Here is a 17,508-nt window from a genome sequence, read left to right on the forward strand (position 1 = left end):
GGCTGCACGTGAGCTGGTGCTTCTGAGGTTAGACCCAAGAAAACGGTAGGAGGGTTTAGGGATAAGGGAGGGGACGGCTCAGGATGGGGGGTGTGAATGTGACCTCATCCACTCTCATAAACACCAACCCCCCGCCGCCAAATGGTCTATGACATCAGCAGTCTGGCAGGAAGTATCGGCAATAAAGACTGTTGGTGGAGGGTTGCTGAAATGCTGTTCATGTGAAGCCAGCGGTAGGGAGGCTAGAGGCAGTCGTTTGAAAAATAGCTACATCCAAAGGGAGCCCTCGAGACGTTTATAGCTACCTTCTTTCCTAACTGGAATACGAGCGAGGACAGGGTGTCCATGGAGGTGGCGCGCAGCTCAGGCGTGCTGTCGAGTGCCCGAACAATCGGGTGGATAATGCGTGACGCATAGTCGGTGAAATCCAGGGACTCTGTCAGGCGGTCCAGCGTCTCCAAGGCAACCCTGAGACACACAGAGAAAATACATATAAACATAAAACGCTCAGCTTTACTTAAACATTAGCTGGACAGAGAGACATGAGAAAGAAATTTAAAGTGCATGTAAAAATGTTATAGTGTAGAGAACACTACGAGTGGAACCCTGCTCTTCTTTCTTGTATTATAGTGATAGTGCTGTTACAATTTTCATTTCAAAAATCAGATTCAGGAGATAATATAACAATGGTAAATCAATAATATCCACTGGTTTCACTAAAAACTACTGACTTGCGGGCCTGCAGGGGCACATCAGAGGCATCAAATAGCTTGACAATGGGAGGAAGCAGCAAGTGCAGGTAGTCGTCCAGGTTGGCACCGAACAGTTGGATGGCGTTGAGCATCTGCAAAAGAGAGCACAAGCTGAAATTAAAACCAATCGCCATCCCCTCAATGTGATATAAAACAGACTCTGCAGATTGGTCTATTAGTTATTTAGTCTGGTATTTATTTAGTTATTTGTTGTTTGTTTTGTAATTGTGGCGTTAAATAACATTATGTCTTGTGCTTCTCTGTTTTAAATTTGTTTTGGGAGTATTTGTTTGGGAGCCTCTCGAAAACAAGATCATACATCTCATGGGGTTCATCCCCATATATTACATTTCTAATACACTGCTCAGTCCCGCATACCGCAACACCTACCAAGAGCAGTTCACTTTAACAAGCTCGTTATCGCTCAACTGCATTTTCCAGGAATCCCTAAAGAAAAAAAAGGCTGGCGTATTATTTCCGGGAGGTGTTGGTACACATGTTAGCCTTCCAGGAAAATGCTGTATTGCAATAGAGAAATAATACACCGGCTGATACTGAAATGAAATGCACATTAGATGAGAAGCCTCTCCTGGTTGTTTTTGTTTCCTCATTAAGATTCACCAGGCATTCATCTCAAAATCAAACATGTATTGATATTGCGCAGTTTGATGGAGTTTGCAAGATTTTATTAGACCCAACTTGCACGGCTTGCACTAAACAGTAGGAATTAATTTCTGAATATGAAGTTTTAAATTCACAAAGCGATCACCATCCTCCTCCATCCACCCAACTAGCTGTCGACAGCAAAACAAAATAACGTTAGCTGAGTGACTTGCTTTGAGAGAGGCTGCTGCACGTTCGTCTAATGGTTACATCATGCTGTGGAGCATGTGTGAGGGGTGTACATCGATGGATGGTGGTCTTCAGGGATGACGCATGTTGCAGCGAAAAAAACTCCCCCCAGCCTCCCAACACACACCATGACCACTTCCGCTCATTCCCCACACCTCCACCCCCACGTCTAAATTACGCACGGCGAGACAGCAGGAAGCTGAGTTGGAGGTGTGTGTGTGTGTGTGTGTGTGTGTGTGTGTGTGTGTGTGTCACACACACAGAGTGGTGCTGCCTGGACAGAACAGCTCCTTGAATTGTATGTTATTCTTTTCTTCTCCTTTGGACTGGAGGGTAACCCGATTCCCAGCTTCCCCATTTTGTGAACCCCATCCTGTGCTTAAGATTAAGTTCCAGACCCAGGCCAGAGTTATAGACTATCCAGACTGTGGGCTGATGGGTTATCTAATACTGCAGACTCTGAGACAAAACAGCACCAGAGGAGAGAGCACTTGATGGCTGATTCTTATGATTCTGTCTTTGTGGTCTGTGCCCAAACCATGATTTAGGGTCGAAGGCAAAACCCAGAGAACTTCTGGCAGCAGCTGCTGAAACAGGAGAGAGTGTTAGCTACAGGTCTATGCTGCCTTTGAACTGCTGCATTACAAGTGATTGGCTTAGACCCGGACAGTTTTGATGGATATCGACGGAAACCACGAACAGAAAACAGCACCCCAATAAGTCAACTGTGGGCTGAGCTCCTGTGCCTTTCTGAAAGTGTGTGGATTGATGGGAATACATTTAAAAACACACACTCCTCTTGGCAGTGGTTGAAAACGAAAACGAAAATCTGACGCATGATCTTTTCAATCTAGTTAGTGCACTTTCTGCACTAGATTTATGGCACACGACGTGTCACTTCTTCATCGGGGCTCCAAACAAAACAAAACTGTCACATAACCCATTATAAGTGGCCATGCCATAACACTGACATGATCAATTATGGGTTCTAAACCTTTAACTGTAATTATTACAGCTACTTTATATTGCTGTCTGAAGTACAAGCACGTCTACGTGTGCCAGTAGTCTATACGTTTCCATATGCATCTTTCTTTTGTACAGTTTGTCCTGTTGGGAGAATTCTTATGGCAAAGTTGGACTGTAATCCGACTGGCAAAATGTATTCACGTGGTGTGGCCAAACCCAGTGGGAACAGGAAATTGTGTGGGTCAGGCTGTAAAAATAAATTGCTGGAGCTAGCATACAGCAACAACAGCAGTCTGCAAAGTTATTACATTGTGTTTTATCAAACATATTTTGTGTGGAAAGAAAAGAAGATTTTTTAGTCCCTCTTGGTGAAATACAATAGTTTACTATTTTCTTCACACACACATCAGCACCAAATATCTCTCCAAATAATACACGTCAATAAGTGCCTTGTTTGCGTGATGTCAGGGGGATAAGGCTGCTCCAAGAAGTTAGAGGTTTGGTGCCTAACCATAACCATAACGATTGGTCCATGCCATGCTCTGGTTCCTACGTCAGATCCTTATGGACTGAGCTACTGTAATTAACCTCTGTGACTGTCTTGCACTCACTGCAGCAAAACAGCATTCCTTCTTTGTTGCTTGCATGATTTTGCTGTGAAGTTGCACAATAGCCTAGCAATGCTCTGCAATCAGATTGAAATCTGCGCAAAGGCTCCCATTCCACATACAGGGTTCCTGCATAGAGAAGTATAAGGCGTCCCCCTCGTCCAGATTTCGTGCCGCCTAACAAAATTCTGACTGGTGTCATCATGGAAAATATATTTTCCAACAAGCATTGGTGGCTTTCTGTCATTTGGTGGCGCTGTATCATAATCAGTACAATGCAGCAGGAAGGCACTGTGAAGTACAAAAGAGGAAGAGAAGAGTGGCCTGCTGTTAGCCTGACTAGCTGCAGCAAAGCGGGTGCAACAGTGTTTCTGCTGGAAATGTCTTGCCACCAAAAAAATTTAACAAAACTCTTTTCAAAACAAAATGTTTGTTTTTTTTGTTTTTGCTGTTTAAGAACATGTCTGCCACATAAACAACGAATGATGCAAATTATTTAAATAAGTAAAAGAATAACCCAAACTAATTATATTAAAAAAGGAAAGATTGTGTCCACATTCAATTACATTTCCTTTATATAGCTTGTAACACGAATGTGTGTGTGTGTGTGTGTGTGTGTGTGTGTGTGTGTGTGTGTGTGTGTGTGTGTGTGTGTGTGTGCAGGTGATCAGGACGGCAACACGAAAGGGAAGCCAAATTTTGCCAAATTGTGCAATGAGGCTGACCTGAAATGTCTGAAAAACTGTTTGTTATAATGGTATTACCCTGTTGAGTGTGATACACACAAAATTATTGTTTAAGAGGACCTATTATGCTTTTCTGCTTTTTCTCTCTTCCGTACGTGTTAAATAGTTTTCTGATAAAAGTGTCAACGCCTAAAGTCTGGGCCCGAAGGAGTTAGTCTCCCCCAGAGAAACAATTGCTCCTTTCACTGCTTAAAATGCCTACATTGAAATCTTGCCTTTTCTTCCATTAAGTGGTGATCTCACCAAGTAACAAATTAGGAAAAATGTCTGCTTAGCTGCTTGTTTGCAACACCTTCAACCAAAGCTAGTAAGAGCGGAGCATGGCGTCGCTATGTTGAGAAGACGCTGTCCAAACATAAATGTCTTTTGGATGGAGTGGATAAAGTTCATTTTTATCACTATTCCTCACTCCTGTTATCCAGGCATGGTAAGAGGTGCGACATTCGTTCTGACAAATGCACTACGTGTGAGTGGGGCAGCTGACCAATCAGAGCAAACTGGGCTTTTTGGGAGGGAGGGGCAGGAGCTCAAACAGAGCGTTTCAGAGAGGCTGAGAAGAGCTGCTGCTGCTGCTGCACCTCCAGGATGGAAAAATAAGGTGCTTGAGCATGAAAGCATGTAAACACGTTCTAGTAGTAACCTGTAATACAAGAATGCACTAAAAGATAGCATAATGGGTCCTCCTTAAATGTAGTGGTAAACAACAAAGCACTCCGCGTGTCCTTGAGGCCTAACATGCTGAATGCATTTTTCCCCCTCACAATTTTCTTAACATTTTAGACCCTGCATTGTTTACAGCCTTGTTTGCTAGCTAACAGCAGCATTTTCCTTTACTGGTGAATTGCTACATGTCTTTCTGTCATCAGGAGTGTGTATCATGGAGTTTGTTTGTTATGCTTTGCAGGGATCCGTTCATAAAAACACTATAACTAGTTGTCAAAGAATGTACAGGGTACTTTTAAATCTCATGTCAGTAAAAAGTTTTGCTTTTGTTGATAGAATGACAGGATGATTGATCAGTTATATTATAAAATGCTGTTAAGCTACTTACCACAAGGACATTATACCTTCATCGACTGTGATTTAATAGGTTATTAATCTGTTCTACATCAATACTTCTCAAACGTTGTCCTCTGGACTCAAAAGCCTGCAGCCACTGATGTACTGATGTACACAGCATATTTTGGTGACACACTCTTTTCTGCAAAGTGTTGAATATAATTGCTCTGTACTGCACATTGCACTTTGTGGTAAATGAGGAAAGCTGTATAATTACAAGATGATGACCAAATAGTGGAAAAAACTGATATAATCCAGTAAAGAAGCAAGTATATTTATGCTGACAATCTGTGATTATTTCCATTTACATCCATGTCAACTGGAAAGCGGAAATAAGAAATAAGGTTTGAACTGAGACCACCAGTTAAATGAGCTAAAAGCCAACACAAGAAATTGATAATGACAGTACAAAATGGAACAATTTACAAAATGCAATATGCAGACACATCATTAAAAACTACACTGATGATGGTACTGCCAGTGCACTGAGCCACTGCAGGCAGTTTGGTCATATACTTGCAAATATTTTTAACTACTGCTCTTCAATCTGCTAAGCAAGCATTTATGGCAGCATTAACCTGTTTCCAAGCATTTTTTTATTGTATATGTAAGCCTCTGCCAAGGGTGCTTTTTCCCCACAACTGTTTCAGCTCCGTGGACACAATTTAAATTCCAGCCTTACTGGATTAATTTCTGTAATAATAATTATTATTATTATTATAAAAAATTGGAATAATAATGACCTTAACACAAAGAGTGTTAGAACTTAGCAGCATTATTACGTTGAACAAATTAATAAATACAATCATAAATACAATAGGGCTCTGAAGTCTAAAGTTCAAATAAATAAATAATAAAGACCAGAGAGGAGTGACTGTGGCTGCATCAGAGCCGTAACGCATTTTAAAATTAAATGAGGGGTCGTGAATGCGACAGGCTAAACTGGGTATTCCGGCATCCTTCTACTCTAAGTTAAGTGTGTCACAATCCTCCAAATCCATGATTTGACTTTTGATTCAAGGCTAAGCCATTGTTAGATGATGGAGTTTTGATTTGTTTTCGTGTCCATTGGTTGCTGTAGTCTCTAAATCTCCTGCAGTCAATGATGCATTCGTTTTTTCCTCTGGGCTTTTTCTCATATATTCAGAACTAAATACAAAGATACAGAAAAAAAGAAAAAAAAATCTTCTCCATTAGAAAATAATAATATCTTAGAATTAGCATTCATATTTGTGTGTGGATCAATGCAGGAGTGATAGCAGCTTGTCTTTGAACTTTGGCGGTTGGCATACCATGCAGTGTACACTCCCATCACAAATCGCACATTTAAAATTCATGGAAAATGATGATATCCCACTTAATTCGCCAGGTGTCAGCCTATAATCTCACAGCAGGATTGGTGTTTTTATCTGAAGCACATTGCACTGACCTTGATGGTGACACTGCGCCCGGTGCTGTTATCGTGCATGAAGACACGCAACATGTGCGGGATGAGCTGAGGCAGGTAGAGCTTGAACTCTCCACCCAGCGCCACCACTATCTGCTCAATCAGAAGGATGATGGTGTTCTGCATGGGGTTATTTGGTGTCCAGTACTCCTACAGGACAGAACATAACATGTTGGCATTAATTACAATATATATATATATATATTCATATTCATATTCATATTCATAGGTCAGACTGTAGAGAATCCCAGGGCCAAAAATCACCTCAAGTGAAAAGTGTGTTATAAAAATGCACAAAACGAATAATTCTTAAGCTGAGAGACAGATGTGACTGTTGTAGTAACTTATATGTCTAAATAAGAGTGACCTCAATTCATACGAGTCCAATTTCTGAATATAAAAACATTTAATATTCGGAGGGTACATCCAAAGCACTCAGTACAAAGCACTACCTCATCCACCTTGCTCTCGTATATTGTGTGGGTCTGAAGATTTGGGTCAAAATGAGTTTCCATCCACGAGCCGAGTGTGAGCGAGGCGTTTGGACAGATTTCCCTCTGGACAGACAAAGATTTCACGTGCCAGAGGCAGAGCGGGAGAGTCACGAAACTAGATGGCAAGGAATGGAGATGATTTCCTGTCAACCGGGACTGACATCACGTCTGTGTGGCTTATGACAACACTTAGGAAAATCTAGGAGTCCACTGTGTAGATTAGAGATAATAGCATTTGGAGTCAAGGTGGAAGACTTGGAGTCACGCAATACGTCAATCAGTCCATGGGCTTCAGCTGTGAGATCTGGCGGAGGTGTTTTGTCAGTGGCCAGAGGTCTCAAGTAGCCCCCGACTTTCTGCTTTCCCTGCCTGTGGCAGTTGACTAGAGAGCAGACGAGTGTACATCCTGAATGGCTATTCCAGCCCCCTCATCTGGATGCAGGAGCGAGGCTGAAGCAAAAATGAATAGATTCTTTGTTTCACCCGCCGTTTATTAACTCAGAGAGACTTGGGGCGCAGTGGTCCGGTCCTCTCAATTACTTCTCTTCAGGAGGACTTACCACCATTGCAAAAGTGCTGCTAACAGTGTTACCAAGATTAATTTACAAGAACAGTCATGTGATATTTTGTGCCTTGCTATGCGATTATGTGATAGGCAAGTGTGTTTGTGCAAGTGCAAGGCTATGGCTTTAGCAGTTGTTCCAAATCATGTGATAATGATGAATGTCAGGAGTCCTCACGAGTTTTCTCTGCATTGGACAACTGATGATCTGGTGTTAAAAGGTATGATTCTAAACAATGAGCTATATTAGAAGGTAAAGTAAAAAGAATATCCACATAATACGTCGGTGAAGATTCTCACTCATCCAGGTCGTGGTAATCTTTGAAAACTTTATCGTAGGAAACTGAGGCAAGCCAAGACTTGTTCAAAGAGAAGAAGAAGCGAAATGTCTTCAAAAACCTAAAGCAAGCCAGTTTCCTATGTTAAAGCTTCCAAAAAACATGGTTTTAGCTTTCTCCCAGTCCTGCAGCCTCTTTAATCTTGTTGTTAAGTATTACACCACACATGATGCGTACTGCTGTGTGACATGGGGTCAGACTTTATCCAGGGGCCCTGAACACATCGCTCCTAATGAGGCAAGTGGAGAGCACGACTGAGTGCAATTAAGAGTTTGCAGCTGTTTGCTTGACTCACAGGAAAACATGGGCGGCTGGATAATCAGTGTTTAGGGATTGGGGCGGGGGGAGCTGGGAATGTTGACAAAGTTACTCACTCTGATCAGGGTGAAGATGTCGTCCATGTAAGGGCGGATGTGGATCTTCACAAAGCAAACCACCATTCCCATCTGCTGGAAGAGGAACTGGAGAAGAAAAAAAGGAGCACAGAAAGGACAAAGAGTTAGATTTGCCAATGATGAGAATCATTATTAACCAGAGGTTTACAGACATCCTAAGCAGACAGGTCCTTTCCTCTTATTCTGCAGTGTTACCTACCTCTCGGATGCTGGCATCACAGACCCGGATGACATTGAGGAAAGTGGGCATGACCTGCGGCAGGAACTGGACACACTTGAGGCCCAGAGACTTAAATATGAAGGTGACCGCCTGGACCACCATGGTGTGGTGGTTGGAGAGTGAAGGGTCCCTCAGGATGCGCATCAGAGTGACGATTGCCACGGCAGGGTAGAACTCATCTAAGGGCAGGTTGCCCATGTTCACCAGCATCTCACTAGTGCTGTAGTCCGCTGTAAGGAAGAGAAGACAGAGGGATTCAATCAGTCCTGCAACAAATTAATCATACAGCACTAGTTGCAACGCCTCACACTATTAAGAAATAAATGGTGTACGGCTTACAATGACCCAGAAAACACACTCTCTCACTCTCTCACTCTCTCACTCTCTCACTCTCTCACTCTCACACACACACACACACACACACACACACACACACACACACACACACACACACACACACACACACACACACACACACACACACACACACACACACACACACACACACACACACACACACACACACACACACACACACACACACACACACACACACACACACACACACACACACACACACACACACAAACTTAACGAGACACTTGTAATAATTCCTCCCCATGCATGCTGCTCAGAGTAATCAATGTCTGCCGACAGCACAGAGCTTAACAGCTAAGATCAACACAAGTTGCATTAACTTACATTAAGATGCGTTCATACTCAGGCAAACAGAGTATTGGGTAAATTGTAACGCTGTCATGATGTGTTGAAATGGAATCTTGTAACATTTTACTTTTGGGCGAGCAACATGATCTTAAAAATATAATAAATACAGCTGTTAGGATAGTTATTGAAGAGGGAATTATGTATGTATATGTATGTATATATAGAAATCATAATCAGGCAATCATGCAATCCTCCAATCAGTATTTTACCAGACATCAGGCTCTGTTCAGATTTTTAAAGACTGCATTAAGGTCATCTTTGTGAACTCATAAAGATGTGAAAATGACAAAGTCATATAGAACAGGTGTTTGTGTTGAAATGGCAATTTTTTAAATGAACAATCATGATCAATGATAAAGCCACTGCAAGACGTAGACAATGGAAGCAGTTGGTACTTTCAACAACATAGTTCATACTTTGTCGATCATCTGAGCGCAGCTTTGTGGCTCTAATACAAGTCGACAAGGACTAATGAAGGGCTCCCTAATCCCAGCAGCCAACCTTGGCTGCAGTAAACGCTCAAACTTCCTGAGGAAACAGTGTTCATCACGAGCCACTGCATCATCCAAATGTAACAAACCATAGATATATCTGATAAACTCAATCAATTGGTTCCTGGTTCTGTATTCTTACCACTATATACAGTGAAGAAAATAAGTATTTGAACACCCTGCTATTTTGCAAGTTCTCCCACTTAGAAATCATGGAGGGGTCTGAAATGTCCATGGTAGGTGCATGTCCACTGTGTGAGAGATAATCTAAAAAGAAAAATCCAGAAATCACAATCTATGATTTTTTAACAATTTATTCGTGTGATACAGCTGAAAATAAGTATTTGAACACCTGTCTATCAGCTAGAATTCTGACCCTCAAAGACCTGTTAGTCCGCCTTTAAAAGTCCTCCTCCACTCCACTGTATTATCCTGAATCAGATGCACATTAGCTGCATAAAGACACCTGTCCACCCCATACAATCAGTAAGACCCAAACATTCAGCATGGCTAAGAGCAAAGAGCTGTCCAAAGACACCAGAGACAAAATTGTACAACTCCACAAGGCTGGAAAGGGCTACGGAGAAATTGCCAAGCAGCTTGGTGAAAAAAGGTCCACTGTTGGAGCAATCATTAGAAAATGGAAGAAGCTAAACATGACGGTCAATCTCAATCGGAGTGGAGCCCCATGCAAAATATCACCTTGTGCGTGGGGTCTCAATGATGCTAAGAAAGGTGAGGAATCAGCCCCGAACTACTAGGATTTGGTCAATGACCTGAAAAGAGCTGGGACCACCGTTTCCATGGTCACTGTTGGTAATACACTAAGACGTCATGGTTTGAAATCATGCATGGCACGGAAGGTTCCCCTGCTTAAACCAGCACATGTTAAGGCCCGTCTTAAGTTTGCCAATGACCATTTGGATGATCCAGAGGAGTCATGGGAGAAAGTTTTGTGGTCAGATGAGACCAAAATGGACCTTTTTGGTCATAATTCCACTAAGCGTGTTTGGAGGAAGAAGAATGATGCGTACCATCCCAAGAACACCATCCCTACTGTGAAGCATGGGGGTGGTAGCATCATGCTTTGGGGGTGTTTTTCTGCTCATGGGACAGGACGACTGTACTGTATTAAGGAGAGGATGACTGCAGCCATGTATTGTGAGATTTTGGGGAACAACCTCTTTCCCTCAGTCAGATCATTGAAGATGAGTCGTGGCTGGATCTTCCAACATGACAATGACCCAAAGCACACAGCCAGGAAAACCAAGGAGTGGCTTCGTAAGAAGCATATCAAGGTTCTGGAGTGGCCTAGCCAGTCTCCAGACCTAAATCCAATTGAAAATCTTTGGAGGGAGCTGAAACTCCGTGTTTCTCAGCGACAGCCCAGAAACCTGACTGATCTAGAGAAGATCTGTGTGGAGGAGTGGGCCAAAATCCCTCCTGCAGTCTGTGCAAACCTGGTGAAGAACTACAGGAAACGTTTGACCTCTGTCATTGCAAACAAAGGCTACTCTACCAAATATTAACGTTGGTGTTCAAATACTTATTTTCAGCTGTATCACACGAATAAATTGTTAAAAAAATCATAGATTGTGATTTCTGGATTTTTCTTTTTAGATTATCTCTCACACAGTGGACATGCACCTACCATGAAAATTTCAGACCCCTCCTTGATTTCTAAGTGGGAGAACTTGCAAAATAGCAGGGTGTTCAAATACTTATTTTCTTCACTGTACATCTGAGAAATAATAATAATAATAACAGAAGAGTTACAGTTAAAATATATTTATTTGGTTTGTGTCATAATAGAAAACACAAGCCTGTTTTCCCTTTTTAACAAATATTACAGATATAATGAAACCTTAAACTACAATAAGAATAACTTCAATGTAGCCATGTATTAAAATAACAAGCTGTTGACTTCTTTCTGGTAGGAAAAACTCCTATTTTGGATCACAGATTTAGTCTTTGATTCACTATGTGAAACCAGGATTAGTGTCACTCAGACGCAATAAGCTTATTTTAGTCAGAAACAACAGTTCCAGCTTGCTTCTTAAGAAATAAAATGGGCCATATAACCTACTTCTTTATTTTCCAAATGTGATCATACCATCAGGAGTATTGGAGCTTATTTTTACGAGTATGAAACCAATTCCAACTATAACTTCATCAGCCCAACTTTTGTGATTATGTAGAACAGAATACTAAGCCGTCATGACATTCAGAGCCCATTAGTCAGGCAATAATTCTCCAGTGTGCAAGTTTCAGTATATCAACGGTGATTTATGGCATCCCAAACACCCCCCCCTCCCCGTCCGAATCCCCACCTCCTCCACGCTAAATACAGCTGAAAGTGCTTCTGGTGCTGGCTGTAAAATTTGACAACAATAATAGGCTGATGGGAGAAGAAAGTTGATATTGTTGGCGTGTTGCTGCTGGCTGCTTGTCAGTTCTGGCACCAGCCTGTATTATAGCAATGGACAACAAATCAAATAAAGACTTTTTTTATATGACAAAGCTGGACTGCAGTAGTTGATGACTATGCTCTGGTGGTTTAGTCTTGTTTAAATCTCAAGACCACTTTGTTTGCCAAAATAAACGTAGTTTGATTTCTCCTTTGGGCTACCACTCCATTCTTGTATTATCATTATGAGGTAATGCATGATAATAGAGGTTCACACGGTTATAAGTTTTATTTAGTTACATATTTAATCACATTTGGCAGTTAAAACATAACAATTAAGATAGAGAGATGAAACATATTTGCTCTATGTAATACGATATTGACACTAATCGCAGGGCTATGGCTGAGTTCAGATTAGCGTTGCATGGAGATATTTGAGCTCCCTCTTTTAATTACATGAGATCGCTGCATTTGCATAGAATGGTGTTGCATATAATGCAACATCATTGCCAGCTCACGTACCTTATTGTTCGAACTTGAAGAGTAATACAGTTGTTCGCCTTGCAATCGCCAAAGCAGAAGATAAGATGACAGGGTTGAATCAATGCTGTCTTATGGTATTATATAAACCTTTTGGGGTTCATGAATATATGTAAAACTCAAACTGGCCTCCCTGTATTGTGTTTCATCCATACCAACGCAGCCACCTGCTGCTCCTCTTTCAAACTGGGCCGTTTGGTCCAGTAAATGGACCTGCATTTATATAGTGCTATGCTAATTCTCACATTTACCCTAAAATGTTGTATATTCCTGTGATTGCTACCATCTGAAATAAGTCACTTTAAGTAAAGGAGAATCTAGAAGAGCCACATGAGGGTTTCGGCAGTCGTGCCCAGAATTAGAGAGCAACATTTTAGACATTTCTTAAAAGAAACACAGCAACAGTAGGGGTCTTTTTCACATTTAACTTTTTTAAATACACTAGTATTCAATTTTGCAATGCGAATGGGGTCCGTCTCAGCATTTATCTATAGAGAGCTATTACATTTTACAAGGCATCTGAGAATACCGCCGTCTGGTATTCGGTATTTCACTAGCCTTCTGCAGGAGTATAGTCTCAGCTGCTCCAGTTGTCTCCCTGAAGACACTACAGACAAAACAGAGCTGGCAGGCCAAAGAGGTTAGCTTTGGCTCTTTTAATATTCCGGCCTTCACCAAGTCTAGAATAATGATGGTGATAGATGGCAACACGTGTATCTTTACAGCCCACAGCGGAGCTAAGTGTAGTAATTCAGGCTTCATGAAAAAACTAAAAAACTGTACCGATTCCTAGCCATAATAACAGATGTAAATACAGTAACTTACTAAGAGGGTATACGCACCATTTTATTCATTTTATGACCCCAACGTTGTGTAGTGACATGATTGGTCTTGTATGAAGTCAGGTGAGTAGATGGCCTGAGCCAGTGACCTCCCACATAACAGAATGCACGCTGTCAAATATCGCTAGACACTGACCCTGACAGATCTGCCAACAGATATACAACCTTCGATTCCGGTCACAGTCCATATACTTGGAGAACAAACTGGTAAAACGATTAACATGATGTCCAAGATCACATTCTGAGACACATGACTGGACCAGAATGGAGTGGAGACCTGCAGTGGCCGTTTGTATTGCTACCGTTATGAATTTTCAAGATCTCCGTGGATGACAGCTTTTAAGCGAGAGCATGGACTTTCATTTTGCACAATCATCCGTCCAACGTTTTCCATCCATAATAATACAGAGCAAAAGCACCTGGATGATAGCCGTCAACAGTACATGAATCATAATGTTTTGGTGCCAATCTCAGAGTAAACTAAAAAGTTGTTAACACTCTGCTGGTAAGGCTGTAAAAAGAATAAAATCAGTAGTTGCTTCTGTTATTTCTTTTATATTGTGGAAAGTAAAGTGCAATGCAGCCTGTTGGGCTCCTGGCTTAAGACTGTTACCACTTATGATACCCGTGCTTACACAAAGAGCCAAAACACCCTGAGGGTGGGAGAGAATTTGACCCAGATTTGTTCTCGTGGACAAATAACCGAGAATTATTCAGCGGATCTAGTTAAACATTTTAGCACATTCCGACTGCATCAGTATCCATTCTCACACGTAAAAAAGTATTTAAATCATTTATAATTATTAGTGTATTAAACAGCTGCTTGAGGAGATATCCGTCTAAAGTGGGTCACTTTAAATTATATCTCTACTGTAAAAAGCGATTCAAGTGATGGAAGATCAAATCAGATAAGTCACATTCTCAGCGAGGAAAAATGTGCTGCAAGATTGAAAAGGTGTGTTTTACTCCAACTATCTGCCTTGAACACACTGAAAACACACATTTTATATTGTGATATGTACTGGAAAAGGTATACAGCAGAACCAACTGCAAGTAGGAAACCTTCGGTCACCTGACGATCTCCCTCCAGTTAGCTGCAACCTTATTTAGTATTTTGTTGTGAAAAGAGGTGTCATATAGATCACTCGCCTTTTCAACTTCACAAATCGTACTTGTCGTTATTCATCCATTATGGAGTTTTTTTAAGCGAGCCGCAAGTGACAAGGATGAATAGAAACAGGGCATCCAACAAATATTCAGCTCAAAACGCCGCGCTGCAGAGTGTTGCATCCCTGGCAGCTAGTTAGGACTAATATTTGAATTGCTTGAACCTGTGTGTTTTTTATAACAAGTATTCAAATGTAATTTTCGGAGCATTTTAACAGCCCTAGTTTTACCCACAGCTCTTTTCTGCAGCGCTGACTTGTAACTGACGGAGGGGAATCGGTGTGTGCATTCATGTTTAAACATGCAAATGTGTGTAAAGATCACACCTGTCTCGCACAAATGGTTAAATATATCAGTTCTATTCTCCAAAATTAATATCGTTCAATTCAGTGAAGCATATTATGAACAGCTGCTTTGTCAAATATGTATAATGTATAATCTGTGATCCTCTTTCCTTTTCACATCAACTGCTTTGCATCAGTAAATCATTCATGAGAATGACAAAAAAAATTGAGGCAATCTTTAGCTGGTATTTTATAAATCCAAATGCTGCATGAGAACTGACGGGTGAAATTATGACAGCCGCATATTCCTTGTTTTACATCTCAGATGCCTTTTCTAAAATGACATTTACATGCATCTTCTAAAATGCTAACTTCCTGACCTTTAAAACTGTTTGTTCCAGTCAGTCACCTCACAGTCCATCCTTCAGAAGAGTGTTACTTTCGAGGCCGCCTGCTGCCAGATTTGTGCACTTCCGGGTTGGACCCCATTATATACCGTTCTTAATGTGTGCAAACACATCCAACAAATTCAATGGGTGGTGGTTTGGGAGATGTTTAGGCTTGAAAGGGTGTCAGAAGGGCTCGTGCAGTAAACCCGTCATGTCTTATATGTCCATATCTCCTTTTAAAAGTCTAATCACAAAAACTACAGTATAATGGCTAAAAAACATGAAAAAAAAATACCTCTCCCTTCTGGTTTTCTTTCCTCATTCAATCAAGCTCACTGAAAATTCATCACAAATTCCACTATGATGGATAAAGAAGTCCAGGGCCACAATGAGGCAAAGTCCTCTGTATATGGACTCTTACTAACCATCAGGCTCACACAGACACACTGCAATCACAGCAACAGCTCCATGGTCCCCAATGGGAGATATTTCAAATCTCACACAGTTTTCTTTTTTAATTGCGAACAGTTTTTTCCAAAACTGTGATTAGGAATGGTTGCCTACCTGAGTCCTGACTGGACTTGGACTCAGAGAGGCTGACGGCGGAGGCGTCTCGTGACTGGTCAATCATGCCGATGTTCACCTTGTGCTTGTAGGGATCCAGAGCTCCAAGAAGACCCAGGACACGGATAGCCTGTTGGACACACAGCACGCAGTTAGCAATCTTCCACAGAATGATGTTCATCCTCCGCTGGAACACTAACAGTGTCTAATAGCAGAGAAACTGGGCTTGACTTTGATTTGAACAGAGGTGGGTAGAGGAGACAAAAACGTTTTTCAAGTTAAATGACTGGTACTTTGTAGTAAAAGTATTCAACAAAATAACTTGAGTAAGAGTACTAAGTACTTTCTGGAAAAAAAAATACTTCAGTAGCAAGTATTTTTAATGAAATGACAAGATATCATCTGCTGATTAGACAACTTGCCACCTACACTCCAGTCAATATTCCTGTATCTCTCAAGTTTGATCACTAAATATTACATTAATATTGTATTATTTAGTGATCACGAATAATTAATTTTCTGAAATGACATTCATTGCTTGTCGTCGCCTATATTATATTATGATTTTACAAATAAATCAGCATATCGTGTGCATGTTCACAATGTCAAAAATGATTGATTGTTAATTTAAGTCAAAAAGTAAATATAAATAGTGTTGATTCCAGTATAGATGTCAAAGTCTCAGTTCTCATCACAGATCACATCTCTCCAGTCACATGAAGACAATATGATCAGAGAGGCAGATGCTACACTAAAACTACTCTGTCAAAGTTGCTCTAAAGAGTGAATTGAGTGCATGTAATGGGCTAAATGTAACCTGTCATTACCCACCTCTGGATTGACTACCAATGCTGAGAAACATATCCCAAGATCACAGTCTAAGCATTTAAAGAAAATACATGTTTCAATGCAGTTACAAAGTGCTACAGCCTCCTTATAGCTCTGTTTAAATGGCATATTTTAGGTCTGAATGTGATTTTTATTTTTTTATTTTTTTACATTCAAAGCTTCTTTCGAGGTTTGCGAATGAAGCCTATGATGTCATGACCCTAAAAACATGTTTAGGGAAACAGATTTTTTGTTATTGTTGTGATAGAAATGTCATTTATGGTGCTGTTAGATTTCTAACAGACTGCCCCCTTAAATGTAAGTGTATGCCGCTCGTTCTCTGCGGCAATCAGGACAGCAGATTTTTTGATTGCAGCAAAAAACGCTTATGAATATAGATTGAATTTTGTAAGATGACTTTTGGACACCATTTTTATTAGAAATGTTTGGATCACACAAGTCAGAAGAAATCCTAAGCCTTATTTTACAAAAAGTATTATACTGCAAAGAAATAGCAGTTGATTGACTTAGAATAGTGTCAACATTAGGAATGAAGATTTTAAGCTTCACACTAGTAGTTTCACTAGCAGTGATTATACGGGACATAATAGAAATGTGCATCAGCAAGTATATATTGCATGAGTTTCTATGGATGTCATGATTCTTTTTTCCAGTGAATCTGAGTCCCAATTGGAATCTGTAGTTAGTGCTGTGAATCAAAGCTGACCTCTGACCTCTAACATCTGTAAAGCAGTAAGCAGAACCACCACATGCTAAGTAAATGGTAAATGAACCTGCATTTATGCTTTTCTAGCCGACTAGCTACTCAAG

General features: G+C 40.8%; 2 protein-coding genes across 3 annotated transcripts in view; one reads left to right on the forward strand and one right to left on the reverse strand.

Annotated features, from left to right (window-relative positions):
* mtor (mechanistic target of rapamycin kinase) overlaps positions 1-17,508 on the reverse strand; it is an 84,368-nt gene that overhangs the window by 55,572 nt on the left and 11,288 nt on the right. For both annotated transcript variants that reach the window (XM_084014793.1, XM_084014794.1), the window contains exons 18-23: positions 15,850-15,979; positions 8,419-8,669; positions 8,199-8,285; positions 6,413-6,580; positions 732-844; positions 306-468 (exon numbers count right to left, since the gene is read on the reverse strand). In XM_084014793.1, coding sequence (XP_083870919.1) covers positions 306-468; positions 732-844; positions 6,413-6,580; positions 8,199-8,285; positions 8,419-8,669; positions 15,850-15,979 — 912 coding nt within the window. The remainder of the gene's footprint in view (positions 1-305; positions 469-731; positions 845-6,412; positions 6,581-8,198; positions 8,286-8,418; positions 8,670-15,849; positions 15,980-17,508) is intronic.
* Positions 13,589-17,508, forward strand: part of ptpn11b (protein tyrosine phosphatase non-receptor type 11b) — a 306,181-nt gene continuing 302,261 nt past the window's right edge. Inside the window, exon 1 of the mRNA XM_084014802.1 lies at positions 13,589-13,592. The gene's annotated coding sequence lies outside the window, so the exon portion shown is untranslated. The remainder of the gene's footprint in view (positions 13,593-17,508) is intronic.

The sequence above is a fragment of the Eutrigla gurnardus genome (genome assembly GCF_963514095.1).
Source record: "Eutrigla gurnardus genome assembly, chromosome: 8".
NCBI lineage: Eukaryota > Metazoa > Chordata > Actinopteri > Perciformes > Triglidae > Eutrigla > Eutrigla gurnardus.